We start from the raw sequence: 25,886 nt of genomic DNA, 5'->3' as shown, positions 1-25,886 counted from the left end.
TTTCACGGTACTTGGAGTATATTGGATTACAAAATTTTGCTTGATGACTAAGAAAGAAAAATAAAAACTTGCAGAGGAAGCAGAGCTGGTCTTCCTCCAAGGCAGTTCAGACAACTTATCTAGGGCAGCACCTGGTATGAGAAGCACTTTTGCTGCAACAGCAAATCAAATGAAAAATTGGCTGCTCAGGGGGTATAGGCTTCATAGCAACAGGGAAGCAGCAAGCCAAGGAAATGACAGAGGGCATGGTATTACGATGAAGCAAGCAGACACAGAAATCTCGTGGATCTGGGAAGAAGTCATGTACAGAAAGGTGAGCAGTAACAGGGAGGTAAATAAAGCGAGCTTCATGTAAGACTAGGATTTGGGAGTCCCAGGTTTGAATCCCCGCTCTGCCATGAGAGACCACTGGTGGACATGGGCCAGTCACACACAGTGAGCCTAAAATACTTCACAGGATTGTTGTTGTTGTGAGGATAAAACAGAGGAAGGGAGAATGATATTGTAAACCATACTGGGTCTTCACTGGGGAGAAAAGTGGAGTATAAATATCTAAATATTGAGCAGAGTTCCTGGAGAGGTGGCATAAAAATGTTCTACATTGTCCTACAGCAGGTAGATAAGTTTCTTATCCAGAGCATCAATATAGCAACATGTAGTTATAAGAAGAAAAGTCATAGGGAGGGTGAAATCCATGTAACTAAGCAGTATCGTTGGATTCTAAAACCACAATCTTTTCTAAGATGGAAGAGACATCTGGAGGTTTTCTGAATTCTTCTCCATTTGTGGAAATTGGTATTTCCCATTCCTGAGAAACTTTTCTGTCATTTTCTGGCTAATGACCTCACCACAAAGGGACACATTCAGAATACAGCTTTGTTATATGGAAGTGACCGTGAAAAAATAATTCTGTGTTGATTTTTCTTTGGTGGCACTTATTTATGTAACAAGTGCTCATGACCGTCAGAACACGAAATTACAAAATGCATATTGTAAAATACAAGAAAAATAAACAACTTCCACAGAAATAAAGTTTACCAAGCAGAGCTCAAAGCAGAGAATAAAACTCATATACACAGAATGATGAATAGAATGGAGGGAGCAGAAAGCCACTTTCTTGTTTCTCCTTGTTTGACATACATAGGAGTCCATATTACTTCAGGCCTTGAAGGAAAAAAAATCAATATGCTGTGGTTTTACCCCCAAATGTGGCCACATTTCAGCCATGATTAAATTCATTTTCACTATCAAATTAGTATGGGAGAATAAAAGATTAAAAAGACAGAAATTGTTAGAGAACCCACAATCCCTGAGAGTGTAATTATCATCCCAAGCTCTGGGACCAAAAGAGACCAAGAAACTACTGTGGTCATTTAGATTTACCTCAGAATAACTAGCTACACCTGTTGGAATTAGATCATTTAAGTCCATTGAAACCTGATTGATGGAACTTACCAGAAAGCCGATGGAGAGAGAACTACATCTAATTTTGAAACTCAGCCACCAAATGAAATTATGTGGCTCCCCAGAGAAACATCTCAGCTATAACTAATAGCATGAGAGTCTCAAGGAAGCAAATTAAATTCTGGCGAATGCATACAAACACAGCAAGAAAGATGACAGCACGCATCCACACTGTGAGAGAAAAAGAAAAATTCCCTTGCTTCACTTGTTCTGAATCAGACCTTTAAGATTTCTTTCACGTAGTGTTTTGTTTTCCCTGACACACAGTCGTGTCACCTTTTGGAAATAAGGCACTGTGTCTAAAACTAGAAGTCCATCTTTTCCTGGCAGAAAAGCAAAACCATGTAACATACCTATTGGATTCCCAATTTTTTTTTATTTTGTTGTCACTGTTTTGAGCAGTTCATCTATGAGGTATTATACCTTTTCTATTTCTAATAAAACAACTCTTTAACTGAAAGGGCATCAGAAGTTCCACAGAAGCAGGCCTCTCTGTCTTATGTCCAGCACAGGAAATTCATCATTAACTTCCACACTTCTATTACTAAGACCCTCTCAAATGCCCATTTAGAGGTTTTTTAACATCATAATCAGCTGTGACCACCTGTGAAAAAATTCACACACAATTTTTCTGAAGTAAAGAGTTTTTGATCTCATCATACATGGTATTATACCAGAGAACCACAACAGTGCAAACCTTTACCTGTAATTTGCTCATTTGGTATACCACAGAGAGACAACAAAAATACCAAATTGAAGTCTAAAAGCAATAATATTAGTAACATCAAAGAGTATATTGGCTTGGCATGAAAGCAGATGTTGTTTTGGAGCAAAATGAGGTCTACCACAAACTACTAACAAGTGTGAGAAACACAAGACACAGGGCATAATTATACCAGACTTAAAATGATTTTGTGGTCTTCCATCTCATTAGGGAATCTTGAGACAAGGCCTAGGGATAGCATAGATAAAAGAGGGCATGCCAAAAATAAAGCAAAACAGTATTAGAACACTTCAACATGTTTCAGTTCCTCAGGGGGGTAATGTTTATCAACTAAGCTGTTTTTGCTAGGGTGGTTATCCCACCTTATAAGCACTTCCAACAACCTAGAGGCACACCTTCCAAACGTGTTTGAAACAGCACATATCCCTCCATGGAGCACTACAGAATGCAGTAGGGTGTTCTTCCCTAGCTTTGAAATATCCTTGCTGAAATGTTGGTGGGTAAGAGGGCAGTTTCCACTAGGCAACCTTGCCTCCACAGTGAGATATTTACTTCAAGACAGCAGACAGGTGGAATGGAAAGCAAGAAAGCATTTCAGCCCCTTTGCTAAATATGAGCAATGACTGTCCTATAAGGCTGGTTTTATATTTGCTACAGAAACGTGAGAATGAAGAGAGAGAATTTTGAAGTACCAGAATGGACTATACACATTTCAGTAAAAAGGAAACACATTTTTCACTGTAGAGAGGAAAACTTCCTAAGTAGAAAACTTGCACACCAAGTTACAGGGCCAGGATAGAACTTTTATCCTTGATTAGACCCCATTCAAAAATAATGTCTTCCACCTGCACACTATAATACAATAGTACAGGTTTCTGACAATTCTGGGCACCAGATCTCCTTTGGGACCTGAAGCTCGCTCATGGCCTCTAAAGCTCCAGTGGCCACTGGCCTGTAAACTCTACTACAGAGTTTAAAAGAGGAAGGGGGAGAGGGGGAATCAGCCCTTAAAAGGAATGCCCTGCAAAACTTCTAGCACAGAGCCAATTTGTTGCTGCAAACATAACTCAATTGCTGCTGGCTCTCCTATGCCTTTGTTGGAAAGTTTTGTTTTCTCTTGCTTCAGCCCAGAAAAGCTGAAGTCAGGCAGATGGCTGTGTTTGATGGGCAAGGTAAGAGACATAGAAACCTGGTCTGGAGAGGAAGCAACAAGTCTTTCAGTCTTCAGTAGAACTGGAATCATTCAGAGCACAAATAACAGAGTAGATTGTGAGTAGATTTATATTCTGGCTTGGTGAACTAATTATATTTGCCTGTTGGAGGCGGTGGCTGGATGGGCCTCGGAGTACCCCAGGCTTTTGGTCTTGGGGGACTTCAGTGTCCATGCCAATCATGCTACCTCCTCACGGGCCATGGACCTGATAGCCTCCATGGTGGCATTGGGACTCTCCCAGTTTGTATCGATACTCACACATCGAGCAGGACACACGCTGGATTTGATCTTTGGGGTGAGGATACAGGTGGATCTAGATGAACCTATAGTAGTGCCATGGCCAGACCACCTCATCCTGAGGGCTCGTCTAGGCACCGTGATCCCCTCCCCCGCTTGGGCAACGAGCTGGTTTATGCTCGCCTGCGGAGTCAAATGGATCCAATTGAATTACAGAACACTCTGTGGGATCCGATGCCCCCTGGTGGCTCGTTGGATGAGCTGATAGAGGACTGGAATGCCCATCTCTCTGAAGCTATCGCCGAGTTCGCTCCCCGTCGCCCTCTCCACCCCTGAACTAGAGTAGCTCCTTGGTATACTGAGCAGCTACGACAAATGAAATGGGAGCTGAGACAGCTAGAGCGAGTGTGGTGGCGACTCCGTGACGAAGTGACAAGAACATCTTATAGGACGTTTATGAAGGCCTATGAGATGGCAGTGAAAGCTGCAAAGAGAGACTACCATGCAGCTTCCATTGCGTCCGCTAGTTCTCGCCCAGCACAACTTTCCAGAATGATTTGGTCTTTAATGACCCTCACATATGGAACAAATAAAAATGTAAATTCAGTAATAAGCTGTGAGGCTTTTGGAGACTATTTTGCGGATAAGATCTTGTCAGTCCGCCGGGACCTGTCCACCACAGTTGATGCAGTATGTGTACTGGAGGCCCCTTGGTCGTCCTCAGGGTTGATATTAGATCAATTCAGGCCACTCTCCCAGGAGGAGGTAGGCAGGGTCCTGCATGCTGTGAAACCTACCACATGCCCACTGGACCCGTGCCCATCATGGCTGGTGAAAACTGGCGGTGATGGGATTCAGGCACCATTAGTTGACATCATTAATCTTTCTCTGAGTTCTGGGATTTTCCCAGACTCACTGAAGGAGTCCTTATTAAAGAAACCATCACTGGATCCTGCTGATCCAGCCAATTACCGCCCAGTTTCAAATCTTCCATTCCTGGGTAAGGTAATTGAAATGGCGGTAGAGGAACAGCTGCAGGTATACCTGGGTGATGCCTCTATCCTGGATCCATTCCAGTCTGGCTTCAGGCCTGGCCATGATGTGGAGACAGCTCTAGTTGCCCTCATAGATGATCTGCGGCAACACTTGGATTGGGGCGGGGCGGTACTGCTGATACTTTTAGATCTTACAGCAGCGTTCGACACAGTCGATCATAATCTTCTGACCCACTGCCTTACTGATGTGGGGATTTGTGGGACAGCCCTGCAATGGCTGAACCCCTTCCTTTGCAATCGGGGACAGAGGGTGGCACTTGGGGAACAGATGTCCGCTCGCCATTCTTTGGTATGTGGTGTCCCTTGGGGGCGATTCTTTCCCCGATGCTATTCAACATCTCTATGCGCCCCGTCGCCCAGTTAGCCTACAGCTTTGGGCTGGGTTGTCATCTGTATGCAGATGACACCCAGCTCTATGGATGACCAGTCTGATCTCGCTCTGGATTCCTTGGCCAAGGGTCTTGAGGCTGTGACGGTATGGTTACATCAGAGCCACCTGAAATTGAATCCCCTGACGACGGAGGTTCTGTGTCTGGGTCGTGGGGCGATCGAGTTGGGGACCTGGCTCCCAACCCTCGACGGGGTACAATTGAAACCTTCGCCGACAGTGAGGAGCCTGGGTGTGACCTTGGATGCCACACTTTCAATGGAGGCCCAGGTCACGACTGTTGCCAGGTCTGCCTTTTTTCATCTTCGACAGGCCAGGCAACTGGCACCCTATCTTTCGCCCCGAGACCTGGCCACAGTAATCCATGCAATGGTCACCTCCAGGCTAGACTACTGCAACTCACTCTATGCTGGGCTGCCCTTGGGCCGGACCTGGAAGTTACAGCTGGTCCAGAATGCAGTGGCATGCATTCTTACCGGAACGCCAATCCGAGCACACATTCATGCTGTGCTGTGCCAGCTGCACTGGTTCCCAGTGGAGTTCCGGATCCGGTTCAAGGTGTTAACCTTGGTGTTTAAAGCCCTTCACGGACTGGGACCTGCATACCTGCAGGACCGCCTCTTCCATTACGTCCTCTGCAGGGCGTTGCACTTTGCAGACAACCAACTCCTAGCGGGCCCTGGCCCGAAGGACATCTGTCTGGCCTTAACCAGGACCAGGGCCTTTTCTGCCCGGCCCCCGGCCTGGTGGAACACTATCCCGCTGGAGATCCGGGCCCTGCAGGACCTGTTACAGTTCCGCAGGGCCTGTAAAACGGAGATGTTCCACCGGGCCTTTGGCTGAGTGCCAGCAGTTGTCCTCCTTCTTCCACCTAAGACTGCCACTTTTTCTGGGGCTGCCCTCGGCCATCTGCTATGCCCATATACAGATTCCCAAATATTTATTTAAATAGCCTGTGCCAAGACTATTTTAATGATTTTTTAAAGATTATTATTGATGTAATGGTTTTATGATTGATTCACTGTGTTTTATGAATGTTGTTAGCCGCCCTGAGCCCATTTGTGGGGAGGGTGGGGTATAAATCAAATCAAATCAAATCAAATCAAATCAAATCAATAAATAACTATATACACAGGTTTATGATCCAGATTTACTTAACCATTGAAGTTTAGGCTCCTGTTTGAAATCTATTCCTCCCCACACACACACCAAAGGTCTCCATGCCTGAATTGAAAAGAGAACAACTCTTGGGTATTTTTCTCCCTTTATTCTAGTTAAATAGCTGTCCAGTGGTAGCAGTTGGCCTGCCTTACAATATTAGCTTAAACAAAAAGGGCTTGAGTCTGCAAAAGCTTATGCTACAATACGCACCTTCCCGGTGCTGTAACACAAACTTAACATGGCTATCCCACTGGAAACTATTAGTTTAGGCTCAGTTGGTTCAAATTCAGATGAATCAAATGGTATTTTTTTAAAAAAAATATATATACATATATATTATACAGAACAGTCAATGTGCATGATGCTTTACAGAGCACAAGAAAGCAAGTCCCTACCCCAAGGAAACAAAAGTTTTCAAGTTTTTCCTTGGCTGTGCCGTCTTAGGAAAACATCCCCACCTGTAGAAAACATTTGCACCCCATCTGAAAAGATGAGGAAGAAGCAATTCTGCATCTTATTCAGGAAGGCAATCCAGAGCCTTGGGCCAACTGCAGTAAAGGCACAACTATCTGATGTTCTTACCTCTTACAGTAGGGCCCAACCAGCTCGTAACCCAACTTAGGGTTACGAACTGGTGTGTAGAAAATTGTTCTGTCCCTTTAATAGCGGCTTAATGTGTGGAAATAGACTGTTGACGCTTATTGTGGAATTGAGGTAAATAAGATCTCCTGACAGCACTTTCTAGTGGCTTTGATATGTGAGATGCATAGAAGGGTATCATCAACATACCTACTCCAAAGCTATGGATGATCTCCCCCCAAAGGTTTCACATAGATTCTATATCTTCATCCTGCATAATTTATAGAACAGTAATAACAAAGCAATGCGGGGAGGGAGAGATTTGTCAGCTGTCCTAGCAGTTACCCTGACTGTTGGCAAACAACTACTCCTGTACTCACCACTGTTATTTTCCACTGTAGAGAACAAGTCACATTTCCATAGCTGTTTTCTTCTCTCTCTATATCCCTGTGCATGGTAAAAACCTGGGAATCTTTCAAACTGAAAGGTTTATTATTATTATCATTGTAATTGGCAGACATGTTTATCTCTCCTGTTTCTATTCACTTATAAAATACACGTTGCCCTTAAAAACCCTGTCTGGAATTATAATGCATCTGCTTCTAGCAATTTATTTTAAACCAGAAGGAATCTACTGATTTATAAGCAGACGTGTTTATCCCTGAATGCTGTAGCTTGAAATAATTATTAGTTCATTGGGGATGTTAACTACATTGCAGACTTCAATTCCTGAATAAGAGTTCGCCAGGGAAAGAAATCTGAAAATCTTAATAAGGACAGATGGCTGCAGAGGAGAGGAAAAGTGAACAAAAATATGCCTCCCTTGCTGCTCCAGAAGTCTGTCAGACCATTTAGGACGGGTAGCAGAGCTTGCTCTTTGGGTTGGTTTAAGAGTAGCTTTCAAATAGTGTCCCGGGGATTCCTTAGACCTTATCAGGGTTTTCTCAGTCTGAACCAGTAAAGCTTTCCTAAAAGACAGCTTGAATGTTCCACTCATCTTCCCTTGCAGTGTAGGGACAGAGTTGGAAGGTGGGTGTACTCAGTTCTCACAGGAAAACAGTGAGGCCAACAACGCCCTGTGACATGACCCAGAATCCTTTGCAATTCCATGGCATGTTCAGGGCTTTCTTAATAAACAAGTCGATATGGAAGGTGGGAGGTCACCTAGAGGCAATTTTTACACATCACAGGTAGTCAAACAATGCTTGAACTAAATTTCTGTCAATGTGTGGATTTTAAAAATTGTGGGCCGGGGGTGGTTGTCCAAATACCCTCGTATCACCTGGTGTAGCCAGTGACTATGAGAACGAGCGATGATTCAGGAGGTCACCAGTTCAAACCTTGCCTCTGCCACAAATTCACTCGGTGCCTTCTTTCAATCCCCCTACCTGCAACAAGTGGCCTACTGTACAGAACTATTGTTACGGATAACAAGGTAAGTATAGAATCACAGGATCTGGATGGAGTTTTTCAGGCCATCTAGTCCAATCCCCCGGTTGAATACAGGAAATCCAAAGCTGAAGCATCCTCCACACACGTGGCTGTCCAGCTTTCTGTCTGACATCCTCCAGTAAGGAAGAGGCCTCTGCCCCAATAACTGGTTTCAGTATAGGACCACTTTTACCATTAGAAAGTTTTCCCGAATGATCAACCAAAATCTATCCTCCTGGAACTGAAGCTCACGCCTTCCCTTCAGAGCGGCAGAGGAAAAAGTCCTTGCCCTCTTTTACCGGAAAAAAACCCCATATAAGCGTATCATCATCATCATCATCATCTTCATTTCAGTGGGAAAATATCCTATATTTGCTAAACAAGGAATAACCTTACTTAAAGCTATCTGCAATTCCACCCATTCCCGACATCCCTACGAAGACACAGAAAGAGAATGAAAGGGATTGTCTAACAGAAATTGCTTAATGAATCCCCAGGAAGTCCATATAACACACCCACTATCTGCACCGGCTGCAATCTAGGTGACTCAAGGAGTACCTGAAGAAACCTACGCACACAAGCGAGAAGGACAATCATCTTTTAAATCACCCTCTTTCCCTTGAACGGTGTTATTGCTAATGCTCTACCGGAGCTGTCTTTGATGACCTTCATCAGGAATAATTTACAGCATATCAGTCTTAAGGAACCTGCATTCAAACAGTGAAGACACCAAGATAAACACTTTAAAATCAATAAACATGGGATAAGAGGAAAGTCCGCTGCTTGCTTTTAAAAAAAAGTCTGCTAGCGACAAATGTACTAAGGTACCTAGAATATTCTGATCTGGGGGTACAGGAAAAAAAGAGGAATGGAAACAACAGTTTGTGTATATTGCTGCTGTGGTCCAAAGCCACCTGGCCTAGCTCCCACAGCAATTTCATTCAGCCTGAAAGAGCTATCTGATTTTATTAAAAGTGGGATTTATATCCTGCTTTTAATAACCATCCAGTCCTCTCTTAATATCTTACATTTATTGTAAGATATACAACCATCCTGCCCCTGCCATTTTGGAATAGATTAAAGCAGTGGTTCTCATACTTTCTGAAATGAGACCTTTTCAACTTATTGAAGTTTTTGGGCTTACCTCCTTGCAAATTAACCCCGAGCCACTTTCTCACTCCCCAATATAAAATGCCATAATCACACATCAACTAACGCTGAATGAGATGATATTTATTTTATGTTTCATACTTATATAGATGGCCTAGGCGTGCCCGATCTTGTCAGATCTCAGAAGCTAAGCAAGGTCAGCCCTTGTTAGTTCTTATACGAAAGACCACCCAGGAAGTCCAGGGTTACTATACAGAGGCAGGAATTTGCAAACTACCTCTGAGCATCTCTTGCCTTGAAAACCTTGTGGGGTCACCATGAGTCAGCTGTGACTTGACGCCATTTTATACACTCAGTATTACTAAGTGTTTTTGCACACCTGCAGAGGAAAACCCAAATTTTCCATCAAGCCTCCCAGAGCCTCCCACATCATCGTGTTCTTCCTCTATCCTGGCCTTCTACCCACTTGCAAAAGAGTTGGTACACACTTAGGGGACCTGTCAAGAAACTAGCCTGTTTCTAGCCTGTTTCTTTGCCAAACTCTTGGTCAGGCAAATCTGTCTGGTAGGGTCAAGCAAAATTCTGGGAAACTTACAGAAACTCAGAGAAAGCAGTTTCCACAGAGATAAGCATGGATGTGGGTTTTTTTCCAGAACCTGGGTGCTAGGTAGATCATGGCAGTATCACGGTCAATGGCTGGCAAGGGGAGTTCATCACCTGCCATTTCATTAAGGATCAGAACTCACGTGGGAGCTAGTTGCTGTGACTGACAACATGTTCAGCTGCCATGTTCACATGTCTTAGTGTCACCCTGACTGGTTCTTAGAATCGCCCCGTGTTGCAGGCCAATATGGGATAAAAATGAAGTTTCTAAGTTTGTTCTTGGATCAGCAGTCAGGTACGGATGCTGACCCTTTGCCACCTTTTGTTCTGAGCTGGAAAACAAGCCCCGGTGTTCTGTTTGGACTTTCCAGCTTGACTTTACAAGGTAACGTCTGCTTTATCAGGCAGAGAAGCCTGCTAAGTAATTTAGGTTTTCGTTAAGTAGCTTTATTGTTTTCCTATTCTGCTTTGCACATTTTCTTTATGTGTAATCTTTTGCACAATTCTTAATAAATATATTAATCTTTATTTTTGTGTGGTGTTATTGGGTTTTGGGGCTTAAATCTGAATCCAGCACCTTGGCCTATTTGGCTCAGCTACCAGTTAACTGTCTTTGTGGAACTCAGTCGGCAGGTAGTCTACCTTGCAGGGTTGACTTTTTGATTAACACTCCATATGGCTGGAGACTATTTCCTCAGTCTCTAAGCTTAGGTTTAGTTAGAGGAAACTGGTGGCAGGGACTCTTGTCCTCCATAGTTCGTTCTTGAAAACCTACCCCTGGTGACTCAGGGTCTGATGACAGGTCTCAGCTTACAGTTTGAGAACTACTGGATTAAAGGGAACCCGCACCATTATCTTCTCAGTCCAAAGCACTATTCCCAACCACAGTTGCATATTCTTAGGCACCACCCTTTGGTGGCTTCCTGATGGCCACCATCATTGCAGAACCCCAGGAGGCAAACATGCAAGTATCAAGTGTTGCTGTACTGCAGTAAAAAAGATGTAATAAACTTTTTGCCCAGTTTGATTTGCAAGATAATTAAAGCTGTTTTCAGAAGTTGAGAGACAGATCTTCTGCACTTTAATGTAAAATCTTTCTTTTGAGTTTTGTATGGAATGCCCAGGTGTATAAGTTCTATAGCTATGAAGCTCTTTACTGCTAGGTAGCACTTAATTTATTACAGAGTCTGAATGTCCACATGGGGCTTAGACTATATGGAAAGATCCTTCTGAAGAGGAGACTGACCCACAAAAACACAAAACCTGGCCAGTTTTGCTCGAGATTATTGTACTTTTTCCAGCCTGGCACTTTAAATAGCAACTGCAAAAAGTTCTTTGAGGTACAAATAGCTCTCCAGCTGTTTAATCGTCAGATACTGCCTTAAAAAACTGCTGTGCTAGCCATGCTATCGTGTTTTTTTGAGATTATTACATATCGTTTTTCCATTATGTGACAATGAAGCTAACATGGATCAAGGAATAGTCAGCCAAACTGGGCTAGATTACTAATGGACAAATTTATTCTGCTGAGACACAAGGCAATAATTTATTTTAGGCACACTTTGATCAGAATTCCAAGATATAAGATGAATATAAGGTAGAATGGGTTAGCACAGTGTCAGGACATCCCCAGTATTGAGGTTAGAGCCTCACTAAGAAAAATGCGCGCCACAAAGCCCTCTTCAGGCACAGAAGAAAATAAGCACTCCCCTGATTGGTTAGCTGCATGGTTAAGACGGGCAGAGCCAGATATATATAGTTATTATGCTGCATAGCGCCTTGAGGGCCTTCATGGCAGAGAAGGGAAGTGAAAGAACAAATGAAAGAAGAAAAGAACTTCTAGAGAGAGTGGCCCATGTTGGTCTGTTGCAGCAAAACCCACCAAGTCTCGCAGCCTTAAACTCTGGCAGCCTAAACTAGGCTACATCTTTCCAAGTTCACTGATTTCAATGGACTTTGAAGGGTGTTATCTCTACTTAGGATTCCAGTCTTAGCATGGCATAGGGCTTCTTGTGTGTTGTCTATTCATCAGAATTCATACACTCATTAGGACAGGAAGAATTGCTTCACAATTTTTTTTCTATACAGAAAATCAGTCCTTATAGAAGTTGCTCATCAACACCTTTCCTGGAGCCCAATTCGTGTTTTTAGAAAGTGGGTGGAGCCGCGTGAGGATCCTGTCCAGTAGGGCTTCTGATTGGCCACTGAGATTTCATTGGCTGGGCACAATAAAATAATGCTGTTTCAGTTGCAGCTGCCACCACAGTGCTGGTTCTATTTTCTCTCACTCTTCTTTCTAGTATATATTGTTTTAATTACCCATCTCCTTCCCAGGCTTTCTCTATGTGTGGTTCCACCTCCTGCAGCAGCCATTCTATATTTATGCCCACCCCCCTTTGTCAGAATTCCAAAGGTGCCCACAGGCTCAAAAAGGTCGGGGGCCCCTGTTATAGATTATGATGCTTATTGCATAAATTATTCCTTACAAAGCAGGCGGGAAAAAAATACCCTCAGTTCAGTGACTTACCATGTACAAATCCTTGCCAGCTCCTAAATACTTTCCATTCCCGCAGCCAACATCAGCCACCACAGCTCCACATGGTAAACCCCTAAGGAATTCAACGACCCGTGGCCAGGGGCTGTGTCTAGTGTTGCTGAAATGCCCAGCAATTTCCTCATACACCTCATGGACATACTTTTCCTCTAGTTTTGAGGCTTCATTATCGTTGATAGGGATTGAAGGTGCTGTATCTTTATGCTGACTGTCACACACAGAAGGGTAAGCTAGAAAAAAAACATAAGATTTAAAAAAAAAGGAATAGCATCCTTTGAACCAGAAAAAGAATGATGAAAGCTGAAAACAGCACTGTGAATTTTGAATTTTAAGAGATTCATTTACTTAAGCTAATAATGAAAATTTCAACACTTTACATCTTGGAAAAAATCTTCCCCTCTGGTTATTTTCTTATCTATCAGTTTAAACTGGGGACACCACAAGAAGATCCAGGGAGGTAGCTAGATTCAAGGAAGCTAAATACTTAATAATTACCTTTTTAGTTTAAAGAAACTTAAATGTTCTGCTTGTTTTATTCCTAAGATTTTTATAACTGCACTGTTTATATACTTATTGGTGGTATAAGATTGTATAATTTTCAATTTACTGTCTAAATTTTGCATAACTTCTATATTATGCACTTACTTTACTCTGTTTTTGTCTTACTTTCATTTCTTTAAATAAAAAGTTTTTTTAAAAAAAAGAAGATCCAGGCTGTCCTATGGACAGATACTGGGTGTGGTTCTTCTCTCTTTCCCAGCAGTACAGCAGAATTCAAACAGCCGCAAGTAAAGTTCTATGAGCATATGGGAGTTTTTCAGCTTCTCTCTTCCCACCAGTAGTCCCTGCTCCAGGGGCACCTTCTGAAGCAGTGTCCCAAAAGGTACAAGGGGATGCCAACAGGATGTGAAATTGTTAAGTTTAAAAAGAGCATCTCAGTAAGCGTTCTTGCTAAGGTGGCCAGATTTTCAGTGGTCAGCTGCAGATTTTATTGATTAAGTTACCCGATAGTCTTATGGACTCCAGAGCAGGCCCCCAAGCGGCATAACTAGACACAGGGGCACCAAGTAGTAGGCTTGAAGCAGACATTATAACATAGTACCCCTTCTTAGATGGGGTGTAAATATTTCAAATACATAAATAGGTCCCCTTGAAATCATGGTCCACAAATCTGCCAAACGATGGCTTCAAATCTCAATTTCTGACAGAAACATGGTCACAATTAACCATGGTTAGCGCTAGTACATATGCTGTTCTTAAACATGGTTACTGCTAATAAGGAAGCGAGGATAAATTTTACTCCAGAGACAGTAGCAGGGATGGGGGAAAGATCATATTTTCCTGAGGTTAGTTTCTTCTAACCTGTAGACCATGATTTGCTAGGAAGCAGTTGTAGCCAACAACTCAAGACCACTGCAGCTGGGGTTATGCAAATCGAAATGTGATAATTGCTAAAAACCACAATACCTCTCTACATGATTGCTACTAGACTTAATTTGAGTTATGCCTGAGATCAAAAACTTACCACAATTGCAAGCGCTTCTCCTCACTTTTCTGAATGTAAAAGATGTCCTTTTCCCTCTTTTGTTTAAAGTTAAATCTCCAGTGTTTGCAGAGACTGTTCCAACTTTCCGTCCTTCAGATGCAGGAACAACATCAAACTTCCTAGGTGTGATGCTTAAACATAAAGCACAGATTAGAGTTTAGGTGTGGCAGCACTTGTTTGCTTACAAAGCTTAATGGAATTCAATTATATTTAGGGCAATGGCTGTAGCTCAATGGCTGAGCATCCACTTTGCAAGCAGAGGGCCCCAGATTCAAATGCTGACATTACCACTTAAAGGACTGCAGGTGGCAGATGCTGGAGAAGACCACACACACGCACACCCCGCCTGGGATCCAAGAGAGTTGCCGCCAGTCTCAGTAGATAATACTGACTTAGATGGCCAATAGCATGACTCAACGTAAGGCAGGTTCATGAATTCAACCTGTCTAATGAAACAATTCTTTACAAACCTGTGAAATGCTGGGACTAGTGCCCGAATCCCAATGGCCAGCTTTTCAAGAAACAAGTGAAACGGTATCCTTTCTTATATATAAGCTTCTTTTCTGCCATACAATATCTGTGCAATCATTCACTGAGATTATTTCTGAACTTTCATTTCATGTTTAAACTAGATAGGCTTTAACATGGACAGTTATCCCTACTGAAGGCAGGGATGGAGAAACAAGCACAGATGTACCCCAAATGATAATTCCAGAGCAGCAGCCGTGTCAGTCAACTTTAGCAAAATAAAAAACAGATCTAAATGTGCATGCGCTGATGTGTGCACAAAGGTCTGTGCTTTCTCACTACTGTCTATGAATGGTGGAGATGGAGATTTCACCCCATGCTTAGAGAACATTGGAAATAATAGCATAGCCCCTGTTAGCACAGAACTCTTCATGAACAGAGAATTCAGACAGAGATAGGGATTGTGCCCTGTGCAATTCAGACTGTGGTGTTTGAGCTCTTATGTGTGGTGTACACCAGTGTGGTGTAGTGGCTAGAGTGATGGAACTAGGATATGGGTGACCCAGGTTCAATTCCCCGTTCTGCCACTGAGTGACCTTGGGCCAGTCACACACGCTCAGTCTAACTTACCTCACAGGGTTGTTGTTGTGAGGATAAAATGGAGGAAAGGAGAATGACGTAAACTGCTTTGGGTCCCCATTGGGGAGACAGGTGGGGTATAAACAAAGTAAAATAAAATAAATCACTTTACCAGGTAAATTTTACAGACCCACACTGCATATCTGAAGTATGTACATATAAAGTTTTTCAAACTTCTGCATACAAGAAACAAGCTCTGAGGTGTGGGAGAATGGCCCTTGGAAAAAAATGTTTCTGAAATAGAAACTGTGTCATGGTTAGAAGAAGTATGGAGTTGAAGACCCACATTCAGGTCTCTGTTCAGGCCTTGAAGTTTATTGGATGGCTTCGTGGCACTCATTTTCTCAGAGCCTAACTTCCCTCATAGGGTGGTTGTGGGGGAAACAACAGGCTCACTCCATCCATATACATCACCCAAAGCTTCTTGGAGGAATGGTGTAATACAAATGTCATGAATGAATGGTTCCACCAAAAACAGATCTTTCACAGCGAAAATGATAAAAAAAGGAGGCTGTGAAATTTTAAAAGGCAATGAAGAGAGAGTAGAGGTAGAAAGCAGAAACCTATTTCCCCAAGCAGTCATATCCTATCTTTTTAAACAGAGGAGTATAGAGTGATTCAGACCCCTCAGGGAAATCCTGCAGAATTCCATAGCTGGGGCATACTGTGCCATTTCTTCAGTGATCAGTGACATTAATGCATAATTTGCCTCAGGAAGGTGGGGGGGGGAAGTGTTCTGATAGAGTAGCCGGCATTGAAATTCTCCCAGAACTGCTCGCTTTAAAGTCATCAGCCCTTGACTCCCAGCAAGACAAGCAGTCAGTCTATTATTGACTTCTTTGCTGGTGAGCTAAAATTCAGACCTGTCAGAATACTCTACAGCAAGATAAATAATATATTTTAAAAAAACACCCTTGCCATCTTTGGAAGAGCTCAAGCTTCTCATCAGTTTTCAAAGTTTTCATAAATGGGCACTGCAAATCCAAGCTGCATGACGCTATCTTCAAAGAGGGCAGCGGGTCTCCCTATAACACAAAGTATCCCTACCAGTAACTATTGCTTATCCAGCTCTAAACTCCCTGTTTCCTTAAAGGTATGCAACTCCACCATTTCTCCCCTGATGCCTCCTGTAGCTGGCACTCCCTCCCATATCACCTATATCAGGGAACGCCACTGTGGTGCCCGTGGGCATCATGGCACCCAGCAACACCTTTCCTAGGGCCCACTAAGGGTTTTTAGAAAGTGAGTGGAGCCATGTGGAGAGCTTGTTCAGCTTCTCCAGTTTTCTGACTGGAGATCTGATTGGGTGTGAGGAATAAAATAATGTTGCTTCAGTTGTGGCTGCCGTCACAATGTTAGTTTCATTTTCTCTTACCCCTCTTTCTAGTGTATTTAAAAAATCACCCCTCTTCTCCCCTGCACTTGGGCTTCCTCTATGCATGTGTCTGTGCCTCCTGCAGCAGCCATTTTGTCACTGGTTTCCACTCCTGTGGAAGCCATTTTGTCACTGGTTTCCACTCCTGTGGAAGCCATTTTGTAGGTGAGCCCACCACCTTTTGTCAGAATTTCAAAGGTGACCACAGGTTTCAAAAGATTGAGAACTCCTGACCTACATGATGCCAGTATCCCTTCCTCCAAATACCTCCCTCAAAATCCACATCTTCTCTGAAGCCTCATTAGTCCTTGACCCCTCACAGAAACTGAGCCTCAGAGCCAAGCTACAAGTGACGCCTGACACAGGTTGGACACTTGTCAGCTTCCCTCAAGTTTTGATGGGAAATGTAGGCAGCTTGGCGGAATGTTGGACAAGTGACAGTTGAAAAGTCCATTGGACAGCAGTTGGAGAGCCAAGCTGCAAGACCAGGATGCCTACATTTCCCATCAAAACTTGAGGGAAGCTGACAAGTGTCCAACCTGCGTCAGGCGTCACTTGTAGCTTGGCTCTTGGTTACATGCAATTGTGCTTGTACATATTCTTCCCCTGTTAGTTCCCTCCTTTTGCTTCTGTCCTTTCCTCCCTCTTCTCCCTCTGTTATCTTCCCTACTGTCAAAATTTAAATTGTAAGCTCTGCAAGGGGAGTGGCACCATGTAAATCCATGGTGCTTGATTAAACAAGTATGATGTGGTGTTTAGAGTGTTGGGACTAGGATATCCAGGTCCAAATCTCTGCTCTTCTATGAAAGTCCCTGGGTGGTCTTGGGCTGTCACTCTCTTTCAGCCTAATCATCCTCACATGGCTGTTGTTGGGAGGGTAACACGGAGACAGGAAGAATGATGCTGTAAATTACTTTGGGCCCCCACTGGAGAAAACAGTGAGGTATAAATATCTAAACAATTTAATAAGGGGAAACCAGACCTCTCCCAACAGACAACAGGGGAAGATAAGTTTTCATCCTGGCTCTTGACTGGTTTTATGTATGCAATATAATTAATAGGTGAACTTCAACACCTACCCATGGGTCCAAAGATACCTGGACTCTCCACTCATCACAAGCAAACTGCGTTGAGGCAGCATAACTGCTACTGCCTGTCCATCTGGATGTTTAAAGTCCATCACAATCTGCAAATAAAGGATAGAATAATCCAGCATTCCATGCAATTAGCCACAGATCTTCAGTCTGCAAAGTTTGGGAATAATTTTTGTGCATGCTCAAAAGATGGGAAGGCTTGCGTATGCTACCTTGAGCCACCATGGCCAGTAGGAAAGGCAGAATATAAACATTTAAATTGAAATAAACAAAGAGTACACACGCTGTTTTAGCAGTAGAGCGCTCCCTCATCTTCCTGACATATAGCAAAGACTCTTGGGGAGATAACAGATGATACGATAGCCCAGCTTGCTTCCCTCTTGGGTGTACTCAAAAACTACGACACACCTCTAACCTGGATAGCTTAGGTGAGCCTGATCTCATCAGATCTCAGAAACTAAAGCAGGGTTGGCCTTGGTTAGTAATTGGATGGAAAACTTCCAGTGAAGCCCAGGGTTGCAGAGGCAGGCAATGGCAAATCACCTCTGTTAGTCTCTTGCCATGAAAACCCCACCAGGGGTTGCCGTAAGTCAGATATGACTTGAGAGCACTCTTCACCACCACAAAGGGAGAAGGAACATTAATGTGAACCTCAAGTGAAGCAAACCGAGATTTGAGGGGAGGGCTTTGGCTTGAAAGTAGTTAATCTGCTTTGCATGCAGAAAGCCCTAGGTTCAATCCTCAGTGTCTCCAGATAAAAGTATCAGGCATGAGGTGATGTGAAAGATCTCAACCTGAGACCCAGTAGATCCACTGCCAGTCAGTAAACTAGTAGTCTGACTCATCTTAAGGCACCTTTGTGTGTTCAAAGATGTAACTAACAGCTAAAGGAGGGAGTAAAAAAGGGGATATGGTGAGAGATCAACCAAGACAAGAGGCTCCCCAGAGGAACAGCTCATCATGTATGTAAAACTGTTTCCTGGACCATAGTAGTCCGGACTGCAGGTGGAGGATTCTCTGACAAAATATCTCCGCCCACCCCGTAACAAAATACTCTCAGCACCCCATATATAGAAGGAAAACTAATACATCAGGGAGAAGACTCATCTAGAACCTCGGTCCTTAACACCTAGTTATCTATATAAAGTGAGCTCTTTCTATACGGCAGCAGTCACACTGCTATCCTCAGCAGATTTATGCTCTTCTAAGTCAACTGATTTTAGTGGACTTGGCTGTTACTTTGCTTGGGACTGCAACGCCAATGACATTGGTCCCCCAGCTCCTACAATCTGGGAACAAAGCATTTTATGACATTAAGACTAATAAGTTTATTAATTTGTTATTAATTATTAATCAGAAGCCACCTCAACTGAAGCATGGGCAGATTATTATATAGCACACAAATACACAGGGCAGAAGAATACGGGGAGGAAGGAGAAATTATGCCAAAGAGAGGCTCAGAGATTCAGGTGCATAAAACAGTTTTACAGTGCTATGAGCTGCCTGGTCTAAAGTCTTCACTGGGCCAAGGGATCCTTCCGTGCATACCCTAGAAGTTTTGACTCTTCTCAAACAGTTTAGATGCATACTTGAAAGAGTATGGACTCTGTCACAGGTATGTGACTTGGATGCCATGGGCAGGCAATACGAGAGAAAACGGCACTGACTGCTTTGTTTTAAACAATATAAACATAGGAGGCACTGTGGTATCATCAAGTAATTAGAAGAGATGATTGAGAATTGCAGAAGTAGGTAAGAGTGGACCTTACAGAACAGACTACATAGAATATTCATTAAAGGAAAATACTACACATACATAATAAGGTTTTACCTCTTGATTGCTCCTACCACTCCACCCCAAATGCAACGTTTAACTTTAGTTAGATACAATGTTTAATTTGCTCAGCCTCAAAACAGTTAACTCACAAAAACTATGTAACAATCTGACAGGAAAACCTATATCCAACTAGCGGAGTGGAGAGGACAACATGGTATACGCCGCAAAAGTATGACGTCTCCAAACCCAAATTTGGCTACGATGGAAAGTTGCTGATATACACAAGCTATGATCAGGGGCTACCTTGATCACTGTAACGCAGCACAATGCCTATTGCATGCATCGAATATTTCCCAGGTAGGAATGTAGCACTTATGTGCTATTCTGTTCACACTGGAACTCCAGCTTTGGAGCAATTGCCAGTAAAACATTTTGAGGATCAAATCCAAGGAGCTATGTGGTGTTTTCATTTAACCTGCCTTGGACCTTTATTACAACTCCTCCTCCTGTTACCTTGAATGTTTACCTCAGGAGGGCCCTGGTTACAACCAACACTCTTCCCCCTGCCCCACATAAAGAGCTTCAAGTGATCTCTACTATACCGAGGCTTTTTACCTTGAGAACACCTTCCCTTTGGGGTTTGAATCCCACCACTAACACCACCTGTGGAGTTTTGCCTCCTCTGTGTGACTTATGTATTACCGCCTCACAGACTTCCTCAGTATTCCCAAAAGGTTTTCACTGCCACCAAAGGTTTTCCCCTTAGATCTCTTCAGTTTAATTGATATTATAGGAAGGCATAGTTACAGATAGAAGTATGATAGAATGGTCAGCACGTGGGGATGGCTGTGGGGCACATGGGGATGGGATCCTATATTCCAGATGAAATATTAACCAGAAGTAACCAGAAGTAGAATTTATTTATAATACATAAGCATGATGGTTGCAGAGTATTGATAAACATATTGGTTTCACAATAGGTTCGTAAGCTTGGTGGCGGCCAAACTCCCAGGGATTTGCCCCCTTGTCTGCCAATTGCCCGGTGATCAGTGGGAGGTCATAAGCTCCCAGAGGTTGCCCGCCACCAGCAGGCACCCCAGGAACGCATGCTCCCATCAAGCCCAACGACGTCACTCCCAGAAGTAACATCGCGCTGGCTACGGGAGCGCTCTCAGGCTTCATTTGGGGCCAATTTTGGCCCCAAACAGGCAGAATCAGCCCCGCACAGAGTGCAGGAGGATTCCCGCAGCTGGCAAAATGACATCACTTTCAAAAGTGATGTCATCATGCAGGTACCAGAGCATGTGCACGCGAAGGAACATCATGCTGCTGGCACGAGGGAAGTGCCAGGTCCCTCTCCCTCCCGATGGGAGGGTATAGGAACCTGGCACCCCTATAACCTGGAGAGCCAGTTTAGTGTAGTGGTTAAGAGTGGTGGGACTCTCATCTGGAGAACTGGGTTTGATTCCTCACTCCTCCACTTGAAACCAGCTGGGTGACCTTGGGTCAGTCACAGCTTCTCGGAGCTCTCTCAGCCCCACCCACCTCACAGGGCGATTGTTTTTTTTTTTTTTTTGAAAAATTTTTATTGGGTTAGAATCCATTATTTCCACATTTACATTCAATTTTCCCCAATTTTTTCATCTCTAACCCCCTCCCTTTCCCCCCCCTTTTTGTTGACTTCCAACAGCTTTCCAACCCTTTATCCCCTTTCCCTTACTTTTATTAGCTTCCTCTATCTAAAACAAATATATATTCTCCATTATTCTAAGCAGTACATCCTTAACTATTTTTAACATTATATGCCCAAACTGTAAGCCTTTGTTTCCATCTTAGATAAACAATTTATCCCAATTTTTCAATTTCAAGTATTTCTATATATCATAAACCATATAGATCATACATTCGTTTATATCAAACAATTTGACTTATTCTCTATATATATTACTCATTCTATCTTTTTATAATAGTTCTATATATCTCTCCTCACGTAGTCAATCAATTTGACCCATCTATATCTTCAGACATTCAGTTTGGTACAAAACTTGTCAGAAAAAAAAAAGAAAATATTGTTAGTTAATCGCTCCTTATATTTAGTCCTTATAATTAATTATTTTCTCTATGTTCTGTTTGTTAACCTATATATATCTATATATATGTCAATCTATTAATCTGACTGCTTATTAATTCACATTTATCTCTTCTCCCCCCGGTAAAGTCTCCCCCCTCTACTTCAATACTTCAGTAGTTCTCAAACTGCCACAGTTTTCCTCCCACCTCCCATTTCTTCTCCAGGTATTGTTTCAGCTTCTCCCAGTCTGTGTTGAACTGCCCTGAGTCCAGATCTCTCAGTTTTCTTGTCATCTTGTCCATTTCAGCCATATACAGCAATTTGTAAGTCCAATCTTCAATAGTTGGCACTTCTTGTACTTTCCATTTTTGCGCATACAAAAGTCTAGCTGCTGCTGTCATATAAAATATCAACGTCCTGTGTTGGGCTGGAATTCCCTCCATTCCCAAGTTCAGTAGCAGGAGTTCTGGGTTCTTATTAATTTGAAATTGTAAAATTTCACTCATTTCTCTTATTATTTCCCCCCAGTACTGCCTGGCTACCTCACACGACCACCACATATGATAGAGGGAGCCCTCATGCTTCTTACATTTCCAGCATTTATTAGAAGTATTCAAATTCCCTAGCGCAATCTTCTTTGGTGTCATGTACCAACGATAGATCATTTTGTAAATGTTCTCTTTGATATTAATACATGTCGTTGTCTTCATTGTAGTTTTCCACAAGTATTCCCATGCCTCCATTGTTATTTCTTTATTAAAGTTTATAGCCCATTTCACCATTTGTGTTTTAACTATCTCATCCTCGGTATACCACTTCAACAGTACTTGGTATACCTTGGATATTCTTTTCTTATCTTCTTTAAGAAGGGTCTGCTCTAGTTCCGAATTCTCTATTCGTATACCTCCCTTTACAGAGTCCGAATTATATAAGTCTCTGATCTGTCTATACTGGAACCAATCGTAGTTAGGTGATAGTTCCTCTTGTGTCTTTATTCTAAGTTTGGATGCTTCAGTTTTAGTTATTTCTTTATACGTTAAACATTGTTGTTCATTATCAACAGCTCTCGGGTCTATCACCTCATATGGAACCACCCACAAAGGGGTTCCTTCTTGTAGATAAATTCTGTACTTCTTCCAGATTATGTATAGACTTCTCCGAACAAAGTGATGCAGGAACATCGAGTTGACCTTTACTTTGTCATGCCATAAATATGCATGCCATCCAAATATTTTTTTATATCCCTCTAGGGCTAATAGTTTCTTGTTCTTTAATGTCATCCATTCTTTCAACCAAACTAGGCAGATTGCATCATGATAAAGTCTCAGATTGGGCAGTTGCATTCCGCCTCTTTCCTTTGCATCTTGTAAAACTTTCACTTTCACTCGAGGCTTCTTGCCTGCCCAAACAAAATCTGATATTTTCCTCTGCCATTTTTCAAATTGTTTGGAGTCTCTGATGATTGGTATTGTCTGTAGCAAAAACATTACTCTTGGTAACACATTCATCTTAACTGCTGCAATCCTGCCCAACCATGACAAATTCAATCTATTCCATTTAATCAAGTCTCTCTCTATCTGAGTCCATAGTTTTTCATAATTGTTTTTGAATAGATCTATGTTCTTTGCAGTTAATTCGACTCCCAAATATTTCACTTTACTTGTTACTTCACAATCCGTTGTTTCCATTAACAATTGTTGTTTCTGCTTAGTCATATTTTTGCATAATATCTTTGACTTCTTTTTGTTAATGAAGAAACCTGCCAAGTCTCCAAACTCCTTGATCTTATCTATCACTCTTGGCATGTTCTCCAATGGGTCCTCTACAATTAACATTATGTCATCCGCAAATGCTCTGACCTTATATGAATAGTCCTTTATTTTTATTCCACGAATTTCATCATCTTGACGTATTTGTATCATCAGAATCTCCAATACTAAAATGAACAACAATGGAGATAACGGGCAACCTTGTCTTGTTCCTTTACTTATCGTCAATTTCTTGGTCAATTCATCGTTCACCACAATTGCTGCAGTCTGGTCTCTATAAATTTCCTTAATTGCTCTGATGAATCTTTCTCCCAATTGTAGCTTTTCCATAGTGGCAAACATAAAGTCCCAGTTTAAATTGTCAAACGCTTTTTCAGCGTCAACAAAGAAGAAACCAACCTCTTTGTCACAACGCTTGTCATAATATTCAATAGCATTGATCACTGTCCTTAAGTTGTCTCTTATTTGTCTGTCTGGCAAAAAGCCTGCTTGTTCCTCCTCTATGACTTCCGAGAGCCACCCCTTCAATCTCTCCGCCAATATCTTCGCAAAAATTTTATAGTCATTGTTGAGTAGCGATATAGGTCTATAATTTTTCACGTTAGTCAGGTCTTGGCCCTCTTTTGGGATCAATGATATATTCGCTTCACTCCAAGTTTCTGGAATCCTTTGATCCCTTAAAACCCCATTCATCACCTCTTTTAGGAGTGGTGCCAGTTCATTAGCCATTGTCTTATAGAATTTAGCCGTAAGTCCATCTGGCCCTGGCGCCTTTCCTAGATTTGCAGATTGTATTGCCTTACTTATTTCCTCGTCAGTTACTTCACTATTCAACTTATTTCTCCAAGCTTCCGAGATTTCTGGAAGTTTGGTTTTCTCCAAATATGACGCTATTGATTCTTTGTTTACTTCTTTTTTATTATACAGCTTAGCGTAAAATTTATAAAAGGCTCTACTAATGGTAGCCTGCTCCAAATACGTTTTGTTATCTTCGCAAATTTTATTTATTATCTTCTTTTCCCTTTTCTTCTTCAATTGCCATGCCAGGTACTTCCCAGGTTTATTAGCACCCTCAAACGCTTTTTGATTCAGTCTTTTGAGATTCCACTCCAATTCTTTATTGCTCATTGCTGTTAGCTGTTCTTGAAGTATTTTAATTTCCTGGTATACCTTCTTTTTCCCTGGTCTCTTTTTTAGCTGTATTTCTTTGGCTTTTATTTTCTCCTCAATCTCTTGTCTTTTCTCCTCTTTCTTCTTTCTTGCTCTACCATTTAAGTCCATTAGTATGCCCCTTACAACCGCCTTGTAGGCATCCCAAACTTTATTGGTTGGTACTTCTTTATTCACGTTGTATTGTATAAAAAACTTTGTCTCTCTTCTCAGTATTTCCATATTCTCTCTTTCCTGTAACAAGTCCTCATTTATTCTCCATGCTTTCCTTTTTCTCTTTTTTCCAAATTTCCACATAATTGGGTTGTGATCTGAGCCTACCATAGGCATTATTTCTACCTCCTTAGTCCATAATACTAAGTCTTTTGAGGCCCAGATCATATCAATTCTTGATAATGTAGAATGCCTTGCAGAATAAAAAGTAAACTGTCTGCTTTTAGGATATTCTCTCCTCCATACATCTTCAAGAGTCTCTTGTTGAATCAACTCAAAAAAAAGCTTTGGTAATAGTCCTCTTTTCTTTTGTGCCGTTGTAGTCTTTTTGTCTAGTTCCAAGTCTGTCACTCCATTGAAGTCTCCAGCAAGAATTATCTGGTCGTATGCAAGATCGTCTAAATGCTTCCTTAAATCCTCAAAGAAGCTTTCTTTTGCACCGTTAGGTGCATAAAGTCCGACTACCAACACTCTCTTTAAATTCCAAATACATTCCACTGCTACAAATCTAGCTTCCACATCTCTCATAACAAATTTTGGCTGTAGCTCCTCTTTTATGTACAACACCACTCCTCTTTTTTTCTTGTTGGAGGCCGCTACATATTCTTTGCCCAATTTTCCAGATTTTAAATATTTTACATCCTGCTTTCTGATATGGGTCTCTTGCAAACAAACAATGTCACATTTTTGTTTTAGTAGCCAGTGAAAAGTATTTTTCCTCTTATTCGGTGAGTTTAGTCCATTTACATTCCAAGATAATACTTTACACTCCATACTCATGATCTTGTTGGTAAGTCTTTTTCATTGTCCTTAATAAATCGCTCCATCTCTCGCTCAGATCTGATGCGTTTTTTGGCCCCTCCAAACTCAAAGGACACTCCTTCCGGTAACTCCCATCTGTACCTGATTTTCATGTCCTTCAAAATCTGAATTAGCACTTTATATTTTTTCCGGTCCAGTAACACTGATCTGGGCAGTTCCTTCATTATAATAATCGTCTTGCCATCAATCTCCAATGGATCTTGAAACTGTTTTGTCACAATCCTCTCTTTCATATTTCGTGTTGTAAACTGCACAATCACATCTCTTGGTAGTTTCCTCTGGGTTGCTATTCTCGAATTCACACGGTATGCCACATCTAGGATAGCCACAACTTCCTCCTCCTCCTTCCCCAGGTACTCAGCCAACACCTCAGTCATCTGTTCTTGCGCTGACTTTCCTTCCACTTCTGGCAAGCCACGAAAA

At 42.2% G+C, this 25,886-nt stretch overlaps 1 protein-coding gene across 1 annotated transcript in view; it reads right to left on the bottom strand.

Annotated features, from left to right (window-relative positions):
• ALKBH8 (alkB homolog 8, tRNA methyltransferase) overlaps nt 1-25,886 on the bottom strand; it is a 67,034-nt gene that overhangs the window by 7,368 nt on the left and 33,780 nt on the right. The window contains exons 8-10 of the mRNA XM_054973116.1: nt 17,627-17,733; nt 14,045-14,196; nt 12,493-12,749 (exon numbers count right to left, since the gene is read on the bottom strand). Of these exons, the coding sequence (XP_054829091.1) occupies nt 12,493-12,749; nt 14,045-14,196; nt 17,627-17,733 (516 nt within the window). The remainder of the gene's footprint in view (nt 1-12,492; nt 12,750-14,044; nt 14,197-17,626; nt 17,734-25,886) is intronic.

Source organism: Eublepharis macularius, chromosome 3 (genome assembly GCF_028583425.1).
Source record: "Eublepharis macularius isolate TG4126 chromosome 3, MPM_Emac_v1.0, whole genome shotgun sequence".
Classification (NCBI taxonomy): domain Eukaryota; kingdom Metazoa; phylum Chordata; class Lepidosauria; order Squamata; family Eublepharidae; genus Eublepharis; species Eublepharis macularius.
The sequence above is the reverse complement of the archived record's forward strand: the minus strand, read 5'-3'. Positions and strand labels throughout refer to the sequence as shown.